This window comes from Carassius carassius, chromosome 45, assembly GCF_963082965.1.
Source record: "Carassius carassius chromosome 45, fCarCar2.1, whole genome shotgun sequence".
Classification (NCBI taxonomy): Eukaryota; Metazoa; Chordata; class Actinopteri; order Cypriniformes; family Cyprinidae; genus Carassius; species Carassius carassius.
This window is the reverse complement of record NC_081799.1, coordinates 25,373,323-25,397,943: the sequence shown is the minus strand read 5'-3', so window position 1 is coordinate 25,397,943 and position 24,621 is coordinate 25,373,323. Positions and strand designations below refer to the sequence as shown.

Below are 24,621 nucleotides of genomic sequence, written 5' to 3'. Positions count from 1 at the left end.
CCCCCAGATGTGTTTGATTGAGGTTTCATGGGGAAAAGCTGATACACAAAACACATATTATATGAGCTTCAAATGCATGAGATGCTCTCTAGTGTGCAGTTTATTTCTGTCTCTCATGGCACACTGTCTTTACGAGATGAGCGCCAGATAATGGGCTTAAAAGGTCAGATGGCACAACAAAACATTCAATCATTTCATCCTGTTCTCTTCTGCACTGTATAATTAGCTGATTAGGCTCATCATCATTACTAATGTGAGCTGTGAAATGTGCTTGTAAGTGAACATGTAAGATAAGGCACACAAGCCCATTTAGGAATCCCATTAAACACATCAATGAGGGATTTGATCCAGAGCTTGCATTAGCAGGAAATCTGCTCCATCTCATCGCCGGGGTTCCTCAGCCTTTGTCTGGAGCAGCCGGCACACTCCCATACACCACACACTCGCTCCACCTGCGCTGACGGATGTGTGTGTGTGTGTGTGTGTGTGCATGTGTGTGTGGAGAACCAGCAGCCTTCAACACACAATAATATATAATACTCATTTTCCCTGTGTTTCACCCTGAGAAAATAAGTACACACACAAACACACATTATATATATTATATATATATATATATATATATATATATATATATATATGTATAATTGTTAGAGTCCAAAAGCCTGGTACGACTATCTAGCTAAAAAAATAAATAAATAATAATAATACATGTTTATGCTAAGTATATAATATTTTTGTATGCAATAAAAAACTAAACAGCATAAAGTTTTAATAAAAGTCTGACAGATGCTAGACATTTAGGCACATTTCCTTTTTAAAATGCCTTTCGTCATTTAATTATTCTCAAGTTATTTCAATATAAGATACAATTTTTTTTCCAAGCATAAATTAAATGCCTCACAAAAAAACATTACCATGATATTTACTGATAGTTTACGTAAATCGCATAAAATACTTTTTAATTTGCATTACAATAAGAATATTTGGTGGTTTAAATGTGTTTAAATGTCATGGAAATAAACTTGATAAATAAAGTAAATAAAATAAAATAGACTTCTATTAATTATTATCTATTTTTTAATTTTAGAGTGAAAGGTCATTCTAATATCTGATATCACCACTGTACAGTGAGAACATTTCAATATTCAGGCCAGGTTTGATGAACTCTTGAACTTCACCATAGCAGCTTTTGAAACGTGCCAAAGGTCACCATTGTTTAGAAAGCGCTGGCGGTCTCTCACAGGAAACACAACAGAGAACACCGTACCGTCTAAATCTGTTCGGACTCCAAATAAACGGGTCTCTTTGTCATTAGCAGACGTCAGGAGAGCATCGCCTCGACTCGGAGCTGCTGTCTTTGTTTGGTGAAGATGAAAACATGTGAGCTGTTCTGTTCCTCACACACAACTACACACACACACACATTCACACCGTCTGGGTCAGATCAATGAGACCTTTGTGTCGTGAGCGTGTGAGAAACGCTCAGGGTTTTATGTGTGTGAGCATCTGAGCAAACGTGTGGCTTTATAAGCACAGATAAAACACTTAAATGCAAAAACACATTGATTGCTCATTTGTAGTTTTAGTGCTAGAGGGTTGATCACATGCAGTAAGTTGATAAAAGGGAAGAAGACACCTAGCAACCTGCATAACGACATCTTGGCCTCCAATTTAATGCGAAAATACAAAATGTCATTTTTGTTGTTTTAGAGGGAGTTGTCTTTTCAATGTCCTTGATGGAGGAAAATGTGGCGTCACGCTAAGAACATCCAGACAAGTGTGACAGATGGACACTTTCATCACAAAATCTGTTCCTGGACCCTTCAACATGTCCAGCAATGTGCAACAAACTGATGAAAAAAGCATTTCTGAGCACTTTATGTTGTTATTACCTCCTCTCTGCCGATAGCAGCTAAAAGCTACACTATTTTGCAAAAACGTGCCGTTTTTTAAACTCAAAAGACTGTCCATTTTTCAATGTTTTGCCGTCCTCATGTACTTTACGTTAAAGACCTGCTAAAGATCCTGCTGCTCCGCTGTCCATTAACTATTCATAGCAAACCAGCAACACGAGATCTGTTCAGAGAGACAAACATGCTGCATGTGAAGAACACTCTTCCAGGAACATTAATCAAACGTTTGTTCAGAGTTATATGAGCTTGAATATTAATGTTGTCCAATATTAGCACAAAACGTTATTAATAAATCATTCATAGAACATTTTATCTCTGAAACATTGGATGCTCATGTTTTTTTAAATGATACTATTTTCAAATAACAGTCAAAAGTAACATTCCCTTAATGTTTGGATAATGATCAAATGGAATGTTCCCTCAACATTCTGAAGACATTTTAAAAACGGGACTTTTTGAACATTCAGAAATAACGTTTTCAAATATTTTGGTTTGTTATGATCGGACAATATTTGAAAATCTGGAATCTGAGGGAGCAAAAAAAATCTAAATATTGAGAAAATCATCTTTAAAGTTGTTCAAATGGAGTTCTTAGCAATGCATACGTTTTTAAAATGTTTTAAAACATTCTTTCTTGGTCAAACACAAACTTCCAAGGAACATTCCATTTAGCCATTTCGAAACATAAGATGAACGTTACTTTTGAATGCTTTCTCAACGTTCCGAAACAAGAGGTAACATTAAAAAAAAAAAAAACATTAGAACGTCCAGCTAAAATGTTTCAGGAAAAAATCCTGTGAACAATATATACACATTTTTATATACCTTTCTGTGCTTTATTAAAAACCAGATAACTTTGAATGCACATTTTAATAAAACTACTCGAAGAACATTAGTTCATAACTTTCAACAACTCTGCCAGAATATCAGCAAAAGTTCTGAAAGCGTTCCATGAACACACCATTTCCACAAAACTACAGCAATCCCATGATCCATGTCAGTTAATGACCATATCTGCTTTATGTTCAATAATATTTAATGGACAGCACTGCACATATAAATAGATGCATTTAACATCATACCCAATCATCCTAAAACATAAATCCACTGTAGTCTCTGTTCAGCCAGCTTTAGGCTATATATAATTAGGCCTAACCAGATGATCTGGTTACTGTAATCTGGTTAACAGTGTGCTGAGCTCATGGATTCAGGGTGTGGACAACATGAAATACAGACACAGGAATCAGTATGATGCACATCGGATTACCATGATATTACTTTATATTGTTCTTTTGTGTGGGTAGGAAGAAAAGCATCTGGATATACACTGAAATAATTCTTTAAAAAGCCTCTTTTACCTTTATTCCCTGGTGCTGGGTGGTTAAAATCAGCTTGGACTCATCCAGGAGCAGAACCTCACAGTAAAACTCCTCCTGGACTGAACAGAAACAACTCATCTTGAACTAGACAGAAGATCCACAGAGAGTCGTGATCGAAAGTGAAGAGCCTATAGAAAGCTCGGGATGTTACAATCCATCATCCGGCTCCTGTGCTCTTTGTTACATGTTCTCCGCTCGAGGCTTCATGCACCTGATGTCTGCAGCAGCAGAATGTCCCATCTGAAGTCTGAAGTCTATGTGGAGAGGCTCGTGGAGAGGCTCATGGAGAGGCTGGAAGTGAATCCCCGAGCTTTGACTTCAGTTTCGGGCCTGCAGGGGACTCGGCTGGTGGTGCAGGGCTGGACTGATCCAAGCGTCCCATCAAAACCTCCTGATTCACTGAACGTGTTTCACTTGGATTCATGCTGTGTGTTGCCAAGCAGCTCGAGCTGTTCATGTGTGTGACTCCTCCCTCAAGCACGCGCACACATCAGTGTCTCATGAGCAAGACTGTCCTGCCACCTGTTGGAAAATCAGCGCATCCTCTCCTCTAGAAAATGCTGTCAGTGAGTTATTTATTTATTTATTTTTAAATTAAATTAAATTAAATTAAATTAAATTAAATTAAATTAAATTAAATTAAATTAAATTAAATTAAATTAAATTAAATTAAATTAAATTAAATTAAAATGTTTATTTATTTATTTAAAAAATAATTACTTTTTTATTCTAAATAATTATTATTTATAAAAAATTATTTAAATAAATTAAATATTAAATAATTGTGAATAATTTAATTTGTTTCATTTTAAATTCGAATACATTTGTTTTAAAATAGGAAAAAAATTACATTCTTGAATTAATAATTACTATTACTAATAAACTTGGTGGGAGCTATGGATAAACCAATAATAAAAAATAAAAAAACTACTAAATATCTTTTAAACGCTACTGAATTCTATTCAAAATCCAGATTGCACTAGAATAAACTGTGCAAACTCTAAAATATTAATTATTTATAATCAAATAATTTAATATAGGATCTATATAAATGATGTTACATATTAAATAATGGTGAATAATATTCAAATTTAATCGTTTAAAAAGAGTAAAATCTTAAATAATTTGTAATAAAATACATTATGTTCTTCTTGACTTGGTGTGAGCCATATAAATGTTTGGAATATTCTCAAAAAAAAAAAAGCTACTAAATATCTAAACAGTTTTTTATACGTCACTGAATTCTATTCAACATTTAAAACACTTTAATAAAGTCTATTGTTGCTCTATTCTAATTTCTACTGTCCAAAATACATTATAATAATCTGTGCGAACTCTATTAATTATTTATTAAAAAAATAATTAATTATAGGATGTATATAAATAATGTTAAAAATTAAATAATGGTGAATAATATAATTGAATCCATTAAATTCAAAATTAAATTTTATTTTAAAAATAGTTTTACAAATTTAAATCTTAATAAATAATTTATAATTAAATACATTATGTTCTTCTTAACTTGGTGTGAGTAACATACATGTATGAAACATTGCTATTAAATATCTAAACCTCTTCTATACATCATTGATTTCTGTTCAAAATACTCTATTAAAGTCTATTGTTGCTCTATTCTAATTTCTACTTTCAAATGACGCTATAACAAACTGTGCGAATTTATAATAAAATAATTAATTATAGGATTAAAATTCAAATGTAATTGTTTAAAAATCTTAAATAAATAATTTATGATAAAATACATTATGATTTTTTTTTAAAGAGTATAAAGCAATTCTGTCTCCTGCCGCATGGTGTCGCTTCGAGCAGGAAGCTCACTGCGCATGCGCAGATCCTAACAATATGGCGAAGCGTCGCGGGGACTAGAGCTACAGAGCAGAAAATCACTCACACAAAAGAAGACAAAGTTCCAAACAAACCCATGATACCATCAACAACCCGAGAAATATCCGTTTATTGAGCTCCAACAATATGAATCCCTGAGAGTTATTCCGGCTTGTGGGATAAAGTGGAGTTATTCAGTGGAAGAGGACGAATGTTTATGCAGGTAAGACTTTAAATAGCTTCACTAGTGTTTATATAAACAACACAATCTCAGTTACGCGTTAATATACACACATTTCTGTTAATAACCCTTTGATTGAGTTTATAAATGGTGTGCTCTTAAAACAAGTAGTGTTTTCTCAAGTTAAAGCCTGAGTAAGTGTCTGTTTATGTGTAAATAAGAGTTTGTAGAACAGCTGTGATATGATCACTCATCCATTAATATTGAATAAAATCATATCGGTGCGAATGTCACACATATATAATGTATTTACTACTCTATACTGTTTAAAAACTTACAATTTATATAGTTAACTATATACTCCACTCAAACATTTTGTAGATCTATCTTTTAAGATCTATCATGAGAAATCAGTGACGTTATAACTAATCACCAACTATTCAAGCAGTTTTGATATTACTAATGAATGTCAGTTTATTTTGCAATGATATTTGGTATTGGATTTTTCAGAATTGTTAGGAATATTGTATGGTTTCCTCCTTCCACACATTTTGGCCTAAAATTTAAATGAAAAGGTCATGGCATTAAATCTTGTAAGCAGTGCACAGAATGAATGTCTTCCTCTGTTAGTTTTTTAATACAAATATCTAAACAAACATCCTTAAAACAAGATGAAATTACTTGTGATCTAATCTAGTTTTCCGAAAAATCAAACAAAATTGAGTTTATTCTTAATTTAAGAACAAAGTTTTGTCCATGGGGTGTCCAAACCTTTTTTTTTTTTAATTAAGGTTTTTTCTTATTATTGAAAATTATATTATTTTTTATTTTTTATCAAACTCATTTTTTTTTAAATCAATTTCTAATAAAACAAGACTTCTTATCTTACGTAAATATATCTTAATTAAATAATATTTAGACTTTTTTGTTTTTGTTTTGTTTTAATTGAATTAAAAGGTAATTGAGATCTGTTGGAAGTTGAATACAAGACATTTACATTTCGAGGCCATATTGACATTCAATTTATTTCTTAAAATTTCTTTACTTGGTCTTAAAAAGTGGCTTAAAGTTTTAAATGTACCTTTATAAAACCTGCAGAAACCCTGTGTAATAAATAAAGTACATATTAATAAATAACGACAGAATTAAAATTTGTGATGGACTGTTCCTTTAAGTTTTGAGATGAATCTGGAGGAACGTCTTCGCTCCTAAAACTGAAGTGAAAACTTTTATTAATGTTCTTCTGAATTCGTATTGAGGTTTAATTGGGCAAAAGTAGGTTAGTTAAAGCTACTTTTCATGTGCACGACCTGTTTGAACGTAACAAAACCTCATTAATATTTAATCTAGGTTTGAAGTGAGTAAACATGGCAGATTTGGCCTGTTTGGGGGATAGCTTCATGTGTTATTTTTGTGTGCATTGTCTGTGGATTTGGTCAAACATATTGAAATATTTGTGCAATCAGGTTTATATCCTATATGTTGTACACTTCATTTGCTCTAAATGAGCAGCAATTCTTAAAGACGGAAATCATAGATTGACGTTTTTTTCTGAAAGGCACAAAACACGAGCCTTTCCTCTTCTATTTAAAATGTTTTCCCACACAAGTAAGAAAAAGTGCGGACGGTTTCCCATTGAATTGCTCCACAAGAGAGGACTGACCAACAAGAGTCTCTGCCAATGTCCATTTTTCAGCTCTCAAAGACCCAAAGCTCATTTACATGAGAAAAAACCAACACTTCCAGCGTATTCAGAGAAAAACCTCCGTCTGTGTTTTCTATTCACTGCCTCAGTTTGAGAACGCAAATCACAGCCACTTATAGAGCATGATTTATTATTCACAAAGGCTTATTCAGGAGCTCCCGAGACTGTAATTGCAATGATAAAGTTGTACAGTAGCAGTAAACGCAGAGTAATGGACAGTAATGCCGCTGTGAGCGAATAGTACGGATTATGGACTGAAAAATGTGTTATTTGTTTAAGAGCGAGATTGATGCACTTTTGTTTATTGTATACGCTGAATTTGGACATGATGTATGCAGTTGATATGTGTTTTTGCTGTAAAAAGACAAATGGTGTCACAAGCAGAACAAATCTCAGTTGAAATCTAACGTAAAACCATTGGTCCCAAATGTCGTGATTGAAAGGTTTGCATATACTCTTTCCATTTTTGAGCAGGCAGTTGATTATCGCATGTTTGTGGAAGTATTATATACTTGTGCTTCTTGGGAGGTAAATTTAGGAAGAACTGTACGAATAAGAACGAATGTAAATCAGTATATCATGTGAAATGTCAGACAATGTGTCTTTAAAATTAGTCTTTTTTTGTATATAAATGCACTTTTGAAATGTGGTTGGATAGATTAGGCCTTGCTTAGATTATAGAAATTCTGTATACTTGTGCATATCTTGGAAAATGTAAGAATTGGGTGATTTGTTTTTGTTCTGTAATGGCATTTGGAAGTCGGTTTGGAATTGTATAGAAGTATATATGAGGTAAATGTAAAATGCACGTGGTAATTATTAAATTATTAGATGTAATTCATAATTATACAATTAAATGTTAACTTTTTTAATTTGTAACTTGATTAACTTCAATTTTTAATTTCGTATTATACGTTCTAAATTCCCTTTAATAATTAAATGCCAGACACGATTCAAATAATTGTATGCAATATAATTATTAATTGCATCTCGTAATTAAATGCATAATTGCATTGCATGTAATGTACTTGTGCACCTTGCATGGAAAATGTAATAATTGGAAGAAGAGATTTAGAAGTCAGATTGAAAATAACTTATTAATTTATTATTTATAAAGGTAAATTATCATTTTAAAATTAGATGTTATAATAAAAAAAAAAGTAATAACATTCTAAATAAAAATTTAATCATTAAAAAAAGTAATTAATTTAATTTAATTAATTACTCAATTATGCATAAACAATTAGAAATTTAATAATTTAACTTAATTACATTTCTGACATTTCAAATACTTATTAATTATATGCCATTATTCAATTATTAATTGCATGCAAATATTAAATACATATTAAATTATTATTAAAGTTATTGTTTAACAACCTACATATGCATGCAATGTCAGACATCATATCTTATAAATGAGGCTTGTCAGCTTGCTCTTTTTTTGTTGTTGTTTAATGGTTTTTCGGATGTTGGTCCATTTAAACTTTGCTTTAATGCACTAAACATACATCTTCTATATGCTCCGTAATTAGGCTGTCAAATTGACCCGGTTATTGTAAATCTGGTTTTGTGACCTTCAGCTGTTTTGACCCATCTCTGCATCTCCAGCACCCCGTAAGCCCGGGGCGACAGCTTTTAAAGCCAGTCAGGGGAAGCAGCTGTACAGTGGGGCAGAAATCTGGCCAGCCACCATCAGCCACTGCACCAACACCGGCCTAGCCTGGCTGCCTTCTGATTGGCCGAGCCCTGGCCCATGTGACTCAGGGCTGGCTGGATGCTCTCTGGCAACTGACACAGTAGATGGGTTGCTGGGATGGAGGCTGTCACTGGTGCAGAATGGGGTAAGTCTCTGTTTAACGCCCTGATCTCTCCATGCAAGCGTGTAGATGCGTCGTCTACTGTTCCAGCTATTCAGCGCGGATGGCTGGCAATAATAGCACGTTTGTGCGGTACAGCAAGGCGGTGCCGATAAGCCTTTTGTTTTGATGGCTGGTTATTGAGAGGGTGTGGGGGGATGTGCATCGATTGGGATTCATGCTTTATTGTCGGGACGCTTAAAAAGCCTCTTTTGTGCTGCGAGAGGACAGATGCACGAGCAGGCTGATTATTTATAGAGATGGACATGGATTCCTCTCTAAATGTAAGCAGCAATTCCTCCCGTCAAGATGGTGGGGCTTTTGCAAGAAATGCCCTTTTAGTGAATTAAGCAGATGTTTAATGCTGGATTTGCTGGTGCAAAACACCATTTTGGCTTGGTTAGATGGTGCATGTGAGACCGGGATGTCGTCGGTCACCGTGTCTTTGTGCGCGGAGGGAAGGGCATCTTGACTGCAGGGAATTTTAGCATCTTGCATTGCTGGTGAAGAAGAGGTGACTGCTTTAATGCATCATAAGCGTTGCATGCACAACACTGCACCGCTGGTGAATAAATGCATGCGCGGTGGACATTTGGAAGACGGTTGCAGTTGTGAAATAATGCAGACGTGTGAAGGTGCACACATTCGTATTTTTTGAAGAGATTGTTGAAATATTAATGAGTCTTTCTTCTTTTCACTCCTCCCAGTTTCCTTTTGGTTCCGTCTCATACCTCAAGCATTTTTGCTGAATAGATGTCGACCATTTTGCTCTGTCTGCATGCCAGCGAGAGGTTTTTAAATATATTATTAATTGCATTATCAATTGCGAAGCTGCACTCAGCAAGATTAATATTTGTAAGCATAAAATGCATCATTATATGCATAAATTTCACCTTGAATGGCGTTTGTTTATTCACAAAATGTGTGTCAGCAGATTTCTGTTCCTGAAGCGCGCAACGCACTGTGTTGGCATTAAATCATATGCATCCATGCTGGTTAATTAGTCATGTTGCTTTACAATAGCAAGATCTTCTTGTAATTATGTGTGCTTTGCAAACCACAGAGGTTTTGGGTTGAATTTTTGGCATTCAAGTTCTAGATTTTTGTCAGAATTGCCAGCATTTAATGTCTTTCAGAAATCTGAACAATCTGTAATACACAGGCTAATAGGAATATCTAGATTTTTGTTGATAATTCTGCTTCCTAATGGCTGTGGATGCCCTGGAAACAGTGGCAGAATCCATAGAGGAGTCACATTGATTGGACACAGCTGCAAATTAGCCCTGACACTTTGATGGGTTGCTTGTAATGTAGACTGTTGGTGTTGGTTAATATAAAACCAGGTTAATAATCAAGTGGAATGGAAGGAATTCAGTTTATTGTGCACGTTGTGAAATGCTTTTTTATCTTGGAAGAAACTAATGGTAAATGCACACAGTTGCATTGCTCCTAAGTATTAAAGTTCACTTTTTTTGTACATACATGCATGCATGCAATATCTTCATTCTATGTTTTTCCCTACTCCGTTCTGCTAGAAAATCTGTATTTTGAAAGCTGCAATATTTTACATCACGGGCCATTAATATTCCTAATGTTGAGTTGTCAATAATTTGGTATTTTTCCAGAAAACTAGTTTTTGAAGGCAACTGCACATAAATGCATTGCTCATAAGTGTTAAAGTTCGATGTTTTTTCTTATGCATGCAATATGTTCTTTTTACCATTACATGTTTTTGCTAGAAAGTCTGTATTTTGATAATGTTGCAACACTTTGCATCACAGGCCATTGATATTCCTAATGCTGAGATATAGTAATGTGTTATTTTGGCAGAAAAACAAAACTATTATTTTTAAGGCAAATGCACATAGTTGCATTGCTCATTTGACTCTTAAGTATTGAGGTTTAATAATTATGTGCATCGTCTTGCAGCACTTGGGAATGATTCCTCAAATCTAGTATGTTGTTGAGGAGAGATGTGCTTTTAATTTACCAAGTGATCAGACTCACAATTGTCACCTGCTGGACCAGAAAACAGGTTCTTCAGAAAATGCTCAAATATATATATATATATATATTTTTTTTTTTTTTCAATTGCATGCATTTATATTCAGTTACAGAAATCTAGAGTCATGCTGAACAGGGTTAGCTGTTGATCTTTAGCATGTCAGTGGTGATTTAGTGGTGATGTGCTGATAGATTTTTCCACTTGGTTGATCAGGCCTTCACTTCAGGATGGAGATAAAAATAGAAACTTCATAACCGCAGCTCCACGCTCTTGATTCACGTCACTTTTCCTCTCAGAATCGTTTGCTTGACTGACTCATTGCGTGGGTAAAACTGGCCAGCGGCATCGGCTCTACCATCCATCCACACAACGTGAGGCACGCGTGTTATTGTGCTCTTCGTCAGTGTCATGACCTGGTCATTGAAAATATGGCAGATATCAGAGTTCGGGAAGATGATGCTCACTCATTGGCTTTTAAAGAGCAATGCAAGAGGAAACCCTCGGGCCTAACCCTCATATCATGTTTTGAATTTGCACTTAATTCTTTTTTTTACTGCATGTTTCATTTTTTGTGTATATATATCTATATCCAAAATGAATAATCGAGCATCTCTCTGAACCGCACATGATCGTTCCTCTGTTCTTGGATCTTGTAGGTCAAGAGATAGTCCAAGATGGCTGCAGCATCGTATGATCAGCTGCTGAAGCAAGTGGAGGCGTTGAAGATGGAGAACTCCAACCTGAGACAAGAGCTCGAGGACAACTCAAACCACCTCAACAAACTGGAGACCGAGGCGTCTAATATGAAGGTGCAGCAGCCTAATTGTATTCTTGAGAGCATGGTATCAAATCCAGCTCTGTTAACCTACTGAACACATGCTTCTTGACTCAAAGAGCACCACAGTGATGGTATATGTTAATAGGCCAACCTGTAAGTTAGCATCACCCTGGTTCCTTTGGCTGTGAAAGCCACTATTGAGTAGACCAGTTTGATGTGATGAATGCATAAACATAAATATAAAAGATTTTTTAACAACCTCTGTAGTCCAGTCTCTGGAGTCTAATCTAGCCACTTGTTAATTTTCAAGACAAGTATATATGGAATTATTGATATATTTTATGTCGTCGAATAACACATTAAAAGATCTTGTGCTTTGAAAAGATGACTGTAAGATGATAGGAACAGCTAAGATGCTTGTTACAGGGTTTTGTTTGGCCTATATATATATATATATGCATGTAATTTTTTTTACTTCTATGAAACTGCATATGTGCATTGTTTCATAAAGAAAACAGGCAGAACAAATTGGAAAAAACACATTTAATTGTTATTTTAATGATTTATTATTATTATTTAAACAAATATCAATAAAAATCACTATAACAATATTGAACCACGGTATTGCATTAAAATAATACTTTTAATAAATAAAAATTTATATATATGGATTTATAATACTATTTAAATCAAATATATATAAAATAACTATAATATTAAATAATAATATTAAACTATAATATATAATAATAATAACTACTATTCTTAATTTATATTAAAAGACTTTTTGATTAAAATACTAATTTACCGTTGTTTTTCTTGATTTTAAAATGTTAGACCATAGAGCTTTTATTTTATTTTATTTTGCCGGGAAACTTCTCCTTTAAAATGTTTCTCTTTTGTTTACAACCGATATTTAAATTATTCTCTGTACTAACATGAACCGATGATTTAATAAATTTACATAATGTGGTGCATTCTTTGCAATTTTGATAATCGCGCTAAATCATATCACTTTTCATTTATTGTTAGAATTATTAAAATACTGGCAACTGGCGAGTGACGTTGTTTTATATATTCAACATTTGGTGCACTTTAGGCCCTGCCTACAACAATCTGAGAAATCAATATACTGTTTTCCTCCTACCTTTAGTCAATTTGTGTTCATCCTCAAAAGGTTTGTATTTAAAAGCTTCAGTGCCTCATTTTGTCATCCAAACGCTGTACAGTTGGGCTCTCTTTTAATGTTGCATGCTTTCAAGACTAAAAATGTCATCCTCCGCCACTGATTTCCCACTAAGTGCCCTTACTTCTCTCAGCTCCTGACACCAAAGGCCGTATTCGCAGGCATTTCTTTGAGTCGAGCTTTTGAAGTGGAAGCGGCAGCCTGCTAGGTGTGCATTAAGAAACTGGATGTGACCTAGCAGTCTCGGGAGGGAAGACAGAAAAGGGTTTTTGAAAGAACTCAAGGCCCAAAATGAACATGCTGAGACATTAGAAGTTGGCTAATGTGCAAGTTTTAGATCGAGACTGTCAGTACGGATTGCCTGCCCGATTTCAAGACGAGGTTCAAACGAGTTCAGGAGAAAGATATGTGGCGATATTTTGGGCTGAAACGGGTCGCTGTCACATCTCGTGCTGTTTAACACGTCTGAACGTCTCTTGAAGGGAATTTATGTCGCTCTGAAGATGTGAGAGATTGGTGTTGCTGAGCAGGAATCTTTGAAGCGGAAGATGATTTTCTCTCCATGTGCTCATACTTATTTTATCCGTGAACAGATTTGAGATGGTTTTTGATGTTTAATAGCATCAAGCTTGCTGTATGCTTTACTGAACCATTCGCAGTCAACATTTTACTTAATGTGCAAGAAACATTATCTACAGGGAATTGATTGGTTCACGAACATGCTTCTGTTTCAGATATATAGTCATAAATATTTTCCATAACTAAGTCTAATTATTGTATTAACTGGCTGCTGTAGTAACAATAGCCTTAAAGCGAATGTCCACCCCAAAATTGAAGAATGTTTGTATCCAAACAGTTGAATTATCCTCATTGACGTCCATATTATTTTTAACCCATACTATGGAAATCAATGGCTACCAGCAACTGTTTGGTTACCAACATTCTTCAAAATATTGCTTTTGTATTCAAAAGTTGATAGAAACTCATACAGGTTTGGGAGAACTTACAATACTGGATCATGCTGTTTTCATTTATTTGAGCAGAATACCTTAGTAAAGATTGCTAAGCAGTGTTTTCAGTGTTTTATGTAATGTACAGAAAGCTTGCATTGTTGCCAGATTGGGAAGATTAAATAAACCTCTGGAGGGAAAATGTATCATTTTATGGTGGATTTAAACTCTGGACATCTGGCAGCCACAACTATGAAAACTTTTGGAGGCTTGTTAATAGTGGTCGACTGATATTGTTTTGTTGACAGCCGATGCTGATATCTTGGAAAGCGGGAGCCGATATAAAGCCGATATAATTTTTTACAAAATGTTCACTTGAATTCATTTGACACTGAATTAAAAAATGCATTTGTAAAATAAACATACTTGTGCTTTGGATGACAAATTATTTTTCACAAATAAATATTTAATAAAAATATCATTAAAAAGGAAGTAAACTCTATTCTGTATTCTGCACTGGGAATCATATTTTCCAAATAAAGCTAGGGTAACACTAATTTTACATACAGCACACATGAATATGTAATACTTTCTGTATACAGTACTTTCTTTAAATGTTCTGTCTGATTATTAGACGGACTTCTATCTGTATTAAACAGAACTGTTAACTACGACAGCGAACAAGGAGAATTTGAACTCTGTGTGCGCTTAGATGTGCCGCCAAAATAAAAGTCCCTCCTTGAACACATGAACACATGCCGATATTTGAAAAATGCCAAATAGCGGCCGATATATCGGTCGAGCACTACTTGTTAATGCAAGGTAACAAAAATGCCATTTAAAAATGAAATGTTTTCAGATAATTAACCAGCGGGCAAATATCGCAGATAATAATGCTTAATCAAGCGAAGCAGAAATCATAAATACAATTCATTGTGCAGCGCTAAACTTGTTCACAATTGAAATATTACAAAACCTTGCACTCGTTTTTCAGAATAATGTGCACTCATGAGTTAAGAGAGACCAGGAATGTCAGCTAAGTAAATATGATCCCTTTTGATTTCATGTTGCCTTTAAATGTTGACTTCTCCATGCATTAATTTAATGTCCAAGAAAGGACCCAGCTCTCCAGATTTCCTTGTCATCCCGAGTCCAGATGCCTCATGCCATAGCCGCTCTCTGAACTCTAAATGCTTCGTTTCTAAAAGTAGGCATCTGTTGCTTCTTGAATAGAGTGAAATCTTATTTGCCTGCGTCGGGTCTCAGGAAGTGATATCGCTGTTTATGTTTGTCTTATGTAAGAGCTTTTGGATGTAGCCTCTTTCATCAGGATGATCTGATATTGGGCACATCCAGAACGCCCTGATGCCAGCGGTTATGCCATCCCTAGACGTAATCATAGTGTTTAAAGCGCTTAATGAGTAGCTGGATTTGTCTGGTGTGTTTTTATCTGTGGCATGCTGCAGAGGCTTGAGCTCACATGCTGTCTTCCATTTATTAGATGCTGCTATTTCTAGGACTGCAACAACTAATCGATAAAATCACTAATGATTATCAACAGCCTGTTTGGCTCTTGTGCTGTGCATGGAGAGCCTAAATGAGTGATGCTACTTTAAAAAATTTTTGTGGTTATTTATAATAAACACAATATAGCTAGATCTAAATTCGGAGGATCATTTAAACCCTCGTATCGATATAGCGCCATATCACCTTTCCTTTAAAACTGCTCTGTTTAATATAAATGTTATAATGCTTATAATATGTGTATATACAAAATAAACACTTATTTAAAAAAATAATGCATGTGTATATGCACTAGGGATGCTCCAATCGATCGGCTGGAGATTGGTATCGGCCGATAATCGGTATTCACTACACTTGGCCAATCTCATGAACCAATCGCAATTTGATGATATCATCGCGTGACTTCATGATTTGCGGTAAAAATCTTCCACTGGCTTTTATTTGGCACCTCCAGGATAAGATGTGCTGCGCTCTATTGATGAAACATCAGGCGGATGAAATTTTTGACAAAGGTTGTCTGTTAAGCGTCTTATCTTGCTGTTTAAACCTGCAGCACTAAACCACTGCGTCTCTGTCCGAGGTATCGCTGCTTCAGTGTTGCAGTGGCACAGAAAAGAGCATCAGAAATGCCCTAAAACACTTACATTAGTATTCACATGATCTACTCTCTCCAGGTTTTCCAGCATCATAGCCATTTTCCTGTTTCTCATGGAAGTGTTCAAAGCCCCCTCCGTTTCCCAGCCGGTGAGATACTTGCGGTTTAATTTAGAGAAGCTCCCTTCCTGTCTTTGTTCGTTGGATGAATGCAGTCGCTTCCCTTCCCCTCCGGCCGGCTGAAACAAACATCTGCAGACAGAAAATAAACAGCACTTCTGAGCTTCCCCTCACCGCACACGCAAATCAAATGCCAAGCATACAACAAACCACTTTAGCTGAGTTTAGCTGCTTTGGTTAATTAACACACGAGCAATGCAAGATTTAGCAGCATGAAGAGTCGTTTGGGTTTTCAGAGATGGAAAAACATGTTTCTGAATTCCAGGTTGCGTAACTTGTCATGCTTGGTTAGCAGACGTGAAAATGATGTCTAGTAAAGTGCAAAGCGACGATCACAATTAGTTTTTTTTTTTTAGTTTTTTTTTGCTGTCTAATCAAATTATGATCAAGGTTGAGTGTAATTATGGCTGATTTATCACAGTGCGTAACGCATTGTATTTTTCAATTTTCATTTTTGTTTAATATTGTAATATAAAATAAAATTATTGTATTTTTTAAATACTTTTGTTATATAAATACATTTTTGTTTTAATTATTTTCTTTATTTAGTACTAATAAATATTTCATTCTATTTAGTACTAATGAATACCAATAGAACTCAATTTGTTCTTAGTACTAATAAATATTATTTTGCATTCCTACAAATAAGCACAACAAACCTGAAATGTGTTGTTTAATATTACAATTTTAAAATATAAAAATATTTATATTGTAATTTCTGAGATGTAATGTAAAAATACATTTGATATTTTTAAAATACATTTTACAGGGAAATATTTGTTTAGTAATTTTTTTTGTATTATTAGCAATATTTATTTTGTGTAATTTTATATTCGGATTTAGTGTTAATAAAGTAATATTATAAATAATAATAATATCTTGGCCATATTGTGCAGTACTAGAGTAAGTTTAGTTTTGTACTTTTATAGTATAAAAGTTTTATATAGTAATTTATGAGTTGCTATGTAAAAAATAATATATATATTTTATAATACTATTATTTAACTGTTTTATATTGCATTATATAATTATTATATAATATTTTAGTATTTTTTATATTTTTATTCAGTACTGGTAAAGTAATATTATTATTTGTTGTTGTTATTATTTTGGCCAAATTATTATTAAATGTATTATTTTGTGCAGCACTACAAATAAACACAGCAAACCTTGAATGTTTTTTAATCCAATTTTAAATTCCAGTCAGTTTTAATATTATAAATCCCAGCTCCCCCCCCCTAATTTCTCAGCTACGGTTTTAATTTTGGAAACTCTGTGTGGTCTAGCCCTTTCTATGTGTACAGACAATTGCATGCTGTGCAAAGTACACGTACTATATACTGCAGAAAGTAGTTTCACATGGACTACAAAGAAAGGAAAGCATTCATGGCTTGTTTCTTTATCCCACTGCACCTGCTTCTAGCGAAACCAAGAGTGGGTTGTCATTTCCAATTGGAGCTGATGTCACTGTGCCATCGGTTCAATGAGTCACTGAAGGTGTGTCGCTCTGTTTCACGTTCATTTCAAATCCTCCATGATCTGGCCACGTTGGTGTGTGCTGTGTGGTTCACGTTCTCTATGGATGAGCTCAGTAACTTCTAATAATGATGTCCACATCATATAGATGTCAGAGTGACTCAGACTGCTGTAATCCTCTCTTAAAACATCTCTGCTGGATTTACTGGATGGAGTTTGCACCTTAGCATAGATCTGTGTAGACCTGGCCTCTTCTGTCCAGAACTTGTTTTCTTCTTGATCTCTAAAGTATTTTGTAGGTCTAGGTGTATAATGTTCTTCAACATCATTGTTAGGTCAGTTCTTAGTAGTGATGCTCCCAGTTGTCAGCCAGGGATTATTATAGTTAACTAAATCGAAAAGTGTATATATATAAGTTTGTTGTATGAAAAAAATGTATATATAAACTATGCTATTTGACAAGGCGTTTATAATTTTCTTAAAATGGAAATAAAATGTATAACAAAAAACTATATAGACATTATAATAAAATAAACTAAATAGCTTCAACTAAATTAAAATGAAACCATAAAGTATAAAAATATATCAACTATATAAATCTAAAATTAAAAAATATTAATAAAAACTATTGATCTTGGCAACCAAAAATATTTGATCAAAAAAACAAATATTTTTTTTGACAAAATAATTTTGGACGGCCAAAATCATCAACGAAAATTAAATTTTTTATATTTTTACTGAACCATTTCTTCGTATACAATTATTTTATAATGTATATTTGAATAAATGTGCCACGAAAACAAGTTTAAATTACAGCTACTTTTAATTTTTAATGTAAAAAAAAAAATTTTTTTTAGTGTTGATTATTAAATACATTTGACTATTTATTTAGTTGATTATTTAACTTTAGGTTCATTTTCATTTTAGATTGAATAAAAATTATTCAGTGCATCACATAGTCTTGTTTTTTTCTCTCAGAGAATCAGGCTAAGTTGATGGAGAACCTCATAATAATTTCATTTATTTACATAACCCATGGGTCTCGCACACTAGATGGGAATCAGAGATGCGGGTATTTCGGGCTCCCTGCAGATGCTGCATAGGAGCATTGATTTCCATTACTGGGAGGATAGGATGACATTTTTAAGTGTTGTGTGCTTGCAGCTCCACACATGAGGGGGTGGATGACTCTAATATTGTACCAAGGGCATCTGCATCACAGTAACCCGATTCCTTCTGACATTGACTCTAAGAGCAAAACTAGGACTTTCATTATAGCCTCAGCGGCGCATTAGGAGATTGAAGTCCATTGAATGTGGTTTTGCCTGTTGAAAATGTTATTATAGCTGTAATCTACTCTCATAAAGGTTATTTGGGGATCTCAGTTAATCTCTTTTGTTATATTAGAAGACTAGACCTTTTAAAACATGGATCAGAAATCTCAATGCTGTTGACTCACATAATATATTTTATAATATTGATTGGTGGTGTTTACGAAGTCATAGGTCCAGTGAAAATTTTATTAGGTTTTTTTATTGTTAAATGTATAATTATTTTATTATTAATTTCTTTATATTGTAAATTTTTGTATTTTTGATTTATATTTAATTTTCTATAATTATATTTTAGAATAATTATTATTATATTTTGTGTATTTTTTTTAAATTTATATGCAATTTTGTTTTATTTTTATTTTAATATTTTTATTTTAAATGTAGCATGGTTGTATTATATTATTTTATTTATTATATCATTTTATAATATTAAATCAGTTTTATTTCTAATTTTGTTTACTAAAAGGTTTTCAGTTTAGAATTGTTTATTTTAGTTTTATTTATATAATTATATTATACTATTTAAGATTATATTATTGTTTATTTTGTATTATAATTTATAACATTTATTAATTTTATTTAATTTATATTATACATTTTCCTTCATTTATTTATTTTAGTTTTTATTTTAATTGTAAACCTTATTTTTAACACTTAAATAGGATTGCACATAATTCCACATTTTTATTTATTAATATATTATACATTTTTATCTTTTTAATTCATAATACAATTTTATTTCGTTTAATATTGTCTTTTATTTTACATGATGTATTGTTATATATAATTTTATTTTTATACATTTTACTTTTAATTTTGTATTTATTTATTTTCAAATGTTTATAATTATATTTTGCTTTAATATTATATTATGCTATTTTATTTATTCTTCCATTAATATTAATATATTTTTATTCATATTATTATATTTTATTTCGTTATCTTGTTGTATTTTAATTTTTATCTTGTATTTACAGTTTTAAATGGGAAAAGAATCTAGCCCAATAAGACCAGACACATCTCTTAAGAACATAAGCAGAGGTCGTTCAGTTTCACGTTATTTAAACGAGCAGAGAGAGTCATGTTATCATATGACCCTCTCCTATAATGAAGCTGTTGTTTCCTGAGATGTCTCGCTCCCTCGGGAGATAACACGATGACTCTTCTGAGACAGGATAAGGGAAGCTAAATGGCGAGCTCATGCCTGACTTTCTCTTCTGGACACCTCCAGTGTGTCCAGTGGGCTGTGGATTCGGTGACCCCAGGCCGTTTGGGAAGGGTGGTCCTATGAGATGAATGGGGAAGCATCTGTGTTCTCCATGAGGCTTTGGGTCTCCGGGATGGGATGAGGGGGGAGGTAGCCGCTTCCTGAAAGGCAGTCACATTGTTTGGGATTTTTTGGCTTCCAAACACGCTGGAGAACTCCCAGTGATGAAATGAGCGCTGCGAATGTCTGGTATTTGATATGGTTTTGGGACCATTCTGGCATCATCAAGGGTTTAGGTTATGAAACCTTAAAAGGACTCTCAACAAATCTCAACGGTGAGTTCTGCAGATGTTTTTCCCCTGGGCTTTGGTGTTAATATGCTGGTATATATGCTTGAGGATGACTTAAACTACTGTTAATCAAACATCATCTATGCAATTTGATTAAACCTTTAACATTAAAGGGATAGTTCACCCCAAAAACAAGACTTTGCTGTTTACTCACCCTTCAAGCCATCCAAGATTTAAGTGACTTTTGTCTTTAGTAGAACAAAAAGACGTTTTTGTGTTCATAAAATGAAAGTTAATGGCTACTGATGCTTTGAGAGTCAAAAAAGCTTATAGAGACAACACAAAATGAAATCCCAGTGGCTCCTGAAAATATATTGTGGTCTTATGAAGCGAAACAATCAGTCTGTGCAAGAAACTGATCATTATTTGCAGAATTATTAGCTGTGATCCAGAGCCTTTGTGTAAATTGAGTTACGTCCGGTTTACAAATGAATCTTTCTTTTGAACCGATTCTTTTTAGTGAACTAGACGAACCAGTCTGAAACAGACCGAGGACTGATGAGTCGTTTTATGATTTGCCGTGGTTTATGTAAAAGATGAGTAGATAAAGACGCATTTATGCTTTAGAGATGTTAAACATCCGTGTTTGACACCATAATTGGATGATTTGATTAATATAATTGCATATGCATTACATCATCGAGTGATTATGTAAACGAACTTGTGAATTGTTTATTTGAACCAGTTCATTGAAATGAACTTTCCGAAAGAATCAGTTCACGGAAAAAGAATCGTATTTCCGAGTTTTCCTAAGGCTCTTGATTACAGGTAATAATGTTGTAAATAATGTTCAGTTTCTTGCACAGATGATAATTTCGCTTCATAAAACCTCAATTTTATCATCAGGAGCCATGGGAATTATTAATTTTGTATATATAAATTTTGTATATTATAAATAATTGGACTGCCTAAGAGCGAGTAAATTTACAGCAAACGTACATTATTGGGTGAACTATACCTTGAAGTATTAAAGTCAATGTGAAGTCAATTGCTTCATTCATTCATGCATCTTGTCTTATTCTTAAAAAGCACAAATCTAGTTATGTAAGAGTCTGGAAATCATTTAATCTCCAAATGTATCTGTGTTTGCTCTGTAGTGCAGCTAATACTGTGTTTTACGATGTGAGTCGCTGACATTCGGTTGAGCAGCGAATGCTGATTTTCAGCTGAAATCAGAGAGAAATCAAGGCGTTATCACGGTCCGGATCATGCACAAACACGGCACTAAAGAAGCAGCAGGTGCATCTTTACAGCTTCAAAGCTGTTTATGTCTCTGAAACACTCGTCTTCAAAGCACTACGAAGCTCTTTGATGGAAGTTTTCTTCTCTTTATCAGCTCTGCTTTACCCAGAGGCTGAAGAAGTCTTCTTACATGTGGTGGGAGCTGGAAATCTCTCATGCTTTTTTTCCGGTTCCTTACGTGCATCATGTTATATTATCTAACGATGGCTTCTGAAGCTGCCACACACACAGATGTATTTTCAGTGTTTGAGCGAAGAAAGAATAATGTCTGTTTCTCTTTCAGGAGGTTTTGAAGCAGCTACAAGGAAGTATTGAAGAGGACTCCGTAGATTCACAAGGACAGATTGATTTTTTGGAAAGAATTAAAGGTGAGGACAGATGACTTGTGCAGTATTCATGTGAGCAATGCATATTTTCATTTTAATCTCGATCTATTATACAGCTTGGTAAGAAGCCTACCTAGATTGCATTTAAGTGAATAGGGGAAAACATTTCAACTAATCGCTGTATTCTTCCAAGTTGATTATAACTACATTAACACAATTGTTTTAACTCTGATCTATTCTCAAAAAGATTAATTTAGGGTTTCAGCAAATCACTTTGGTAATATTAGTAGATTAAACCTTTGAAAATTCAATGCACTTAAAATATTTTATAATATTGATATATAATTTTAATTTGTAAAAATGTTTTTTTTTTAATATTAAAATAATATAATATACATTTTATTGTTTATTTTATTTTATGTATTTTTATATTTCTATAATTTTGTATAATTATGATATTTTGTATTGTTCATTTTATTTACTTCCATAATTATATGTATATATGTATTATTTTGTTATGTGTGTGTGTGAATAGTAAATTGTATATTACAGATTTTTTATTAGATATTTTTATATTATATTTATGTTTATTTGTACATATTGTTTATATTTTAACATTTTCTATTTTTTCTGAAATGTAGAAATATCCACATTATGTATTATGTTATTAAATATGCACTAATTTGTGTGCATTTCCAGATCAGGAATGTAAACATTGGATAAAGCCTGGTTAAAATTCTTGTTTAATTTTGTTGACATATTTAAAGTTTTTTTTTTTTTTTTACAAAGATTATACAGAGAGGATTTTGGAATATATATATTTTCTTACTTTTTTTTTTTTATTTCCACATGAATCAAGAAAATGCTTTCAACAGACAGAACAAAAATGCATGACCAATGCATGTAAAAGACATCATAGGTGCGTTCCAAAAGCAAACGGTTTTAAATAATAACTTGCTTTGATTCAGTTTTCACCCGGTGTTTGTGTGTGCTGTGTATTTTTATTCATGGCATATGCTTGCCATTAGCTTAGCAACAAGGTCATGTCAAACCCCATCAGAATCAAGTGCTATTTGTGTGGTTGCATCGGTCACTTGTGGCGTTTCATTTCATTTCGGATTCTGCCTTTGTAGAAGGTCTATGTAGTCAGAAGACAGCAAGGCAGCTCATCAAGCTGAATATGATGTAAAAACTCTTAAATGTACTGTATTTTTCAGAATATAAGAGAAGCAAAGTGGTCTGTGACTTGTATTGCAAAGCAACTTATGTAATGCAATTGATGTCAAGCATTCAAACCTGCAGATTTGTGTCAAAAGAGAGAAAAACATGAGCCCAAGTCTATTTGTATAATGCATTTCACACATGCCAGTTTCGCTTTAAATACACAAGCCTAGAGTTAGCGTTTATAATAAACTTTATAATCAATGTCACTATAATTTGTTCCTTTCTTACTTATTTTTCGTTCCTGTTCTGATTACCATTAATTTTCAATATTTTATTTTATATTGTATAGTGTGTTTATATATTATATATATATATATATATATATATCCAAAATTATTTTTTTTACATTTTATATATATGTATATAAAATGTACTGTTTATTTATTAAGAATATATAAATACACACACATACAGTATATAGTTAATGTATAGTTTAATGTAAGTATATATTACATGTATAAACATTTATATTATATATATCAAAATATATTTATTTTTAGTGTTGTCAAACAATTAATAGCAATAAATCACATCCAAAATAAAAGTTTTTTTTTACATTTTATATATATATATATATATATATACACACACACACACACACACACACACACGCATACAGTATATATTTACATGTAAACAAAATTGAAATGTATAAAAAAATAAATTTATATACATTTATTTTACATATATTTAATATATCAAAATATATTTTTCTCAATATATACAAGCATGTTTTGTATTTATATATACAAATAAATATACACAGTACATGCTCAAATTTTAATGTTATTTTGGATGCGTGAATAAACATTTGACAGCACTCTATTATGTTGTGTTTTTTATTGCATCTTTTTAAATTTTATGACATTATAGTCATGATTTAAAAAATATTTAGTCATGGTTTAAAAAATTATATGTCGTAATGTAAGAGTAACTGAAATGCATGTTTATAATGTTTTATTTACATGTACATGTAATTATAAAATGTGTCTTACACACCAATGCAACACAACTTCTGTTATATATGGCCGTTCTGTCCTGCAGAAATGAGTCTTGACCCCAGCAGTTTCTCTGGTGTGAAGTTGAGGTCCAAGACGTCTCTGCAGGGGTCCGGTTCGACCCACTCGGCCGACAGCAGCCCCAGCTCGAGCCCCATGAGCTCCTTCCCCAGGAGAGGAGCGACCGGCGGGGGTCGAGACAGCGCTGGGTACCTGGAGGAGCTGGAGAAGGAACGGTGAGCATCACATGACTGATTAGATCTCTTTAAGCAGGTCAACTAAAGGTTTCTTCTAAAGCTCCTAGGGTTTAGCTACTATGGTCAAATTTGCAAGTTCAGTGCAAAATATTCTGAGATATAAACTAT

The 24,621-nt window shown here is 33.2% G+C and overlaps 2 protein-coding genes across 6 annotated transcripts in view; one reads left to right on the top strand and one right to left on the bottom strand.

Moving 5' to 3' along the window:
• Positions 1-3,813, bottom strand: part of epb41l4a (erythrocyte membrane protein band 4.1 like 4A) — a 47,167-nt gene extending 43,354 nt beyond the window's left edge. For both annotated transcript variants that reach the window (XM_059539065.1, XM_059539066.1), the window contains exon 1: positions 3,275-3,813. In XM_059539065.1, the coding sequence (XP_059395048.1) occupies positions 3,275-3,373 (99 nt within the window). In that variant the 5' untranslated portion in view covers positions 3,374-3,813. The remainder of the gene's footprint in view (positions 1-3,274) is intronic.
• A 1,319-nt stretch (positions 3,814-5,132) lies between these two features.
• apc (APC regulator of WNT signaling pathway) overlaps positions 5,133-24,621 on the top strand; it is a 33,671-nt gene continuing 14,182 nt past the window's right edge. For 2 of the 4 annotated variants that reach the window (XM_059538711.1, XM_059538709.1), the window contains exons 1-4: positions 5,133-5,360; positions 11,544-11,696; positions 21,992-22,076; positions 24,303-24,492. In XM_059538711.1, the coding sequence (XP_059394694.1) occupies positions 11,562-11,696; positions 21,992-22,076; positions 24,303-24,492 (410 nt within the window). In that variant the 5' untranslated portion in view covers positions 5,133-5,360; positions 11,544-11,561. Of the gene's footprint in view, positions 5,361-8,673; positions 8,868-11,543; positions 11,697-20,286; positions 20,452-21,991; positions 22,077-24,302; positions 24,493-24,621 lie in introns of those variants that run through there. The other 2 variants (XM_059538710.1, XM_059538712.1) reach the window with 2 other exon arrangements.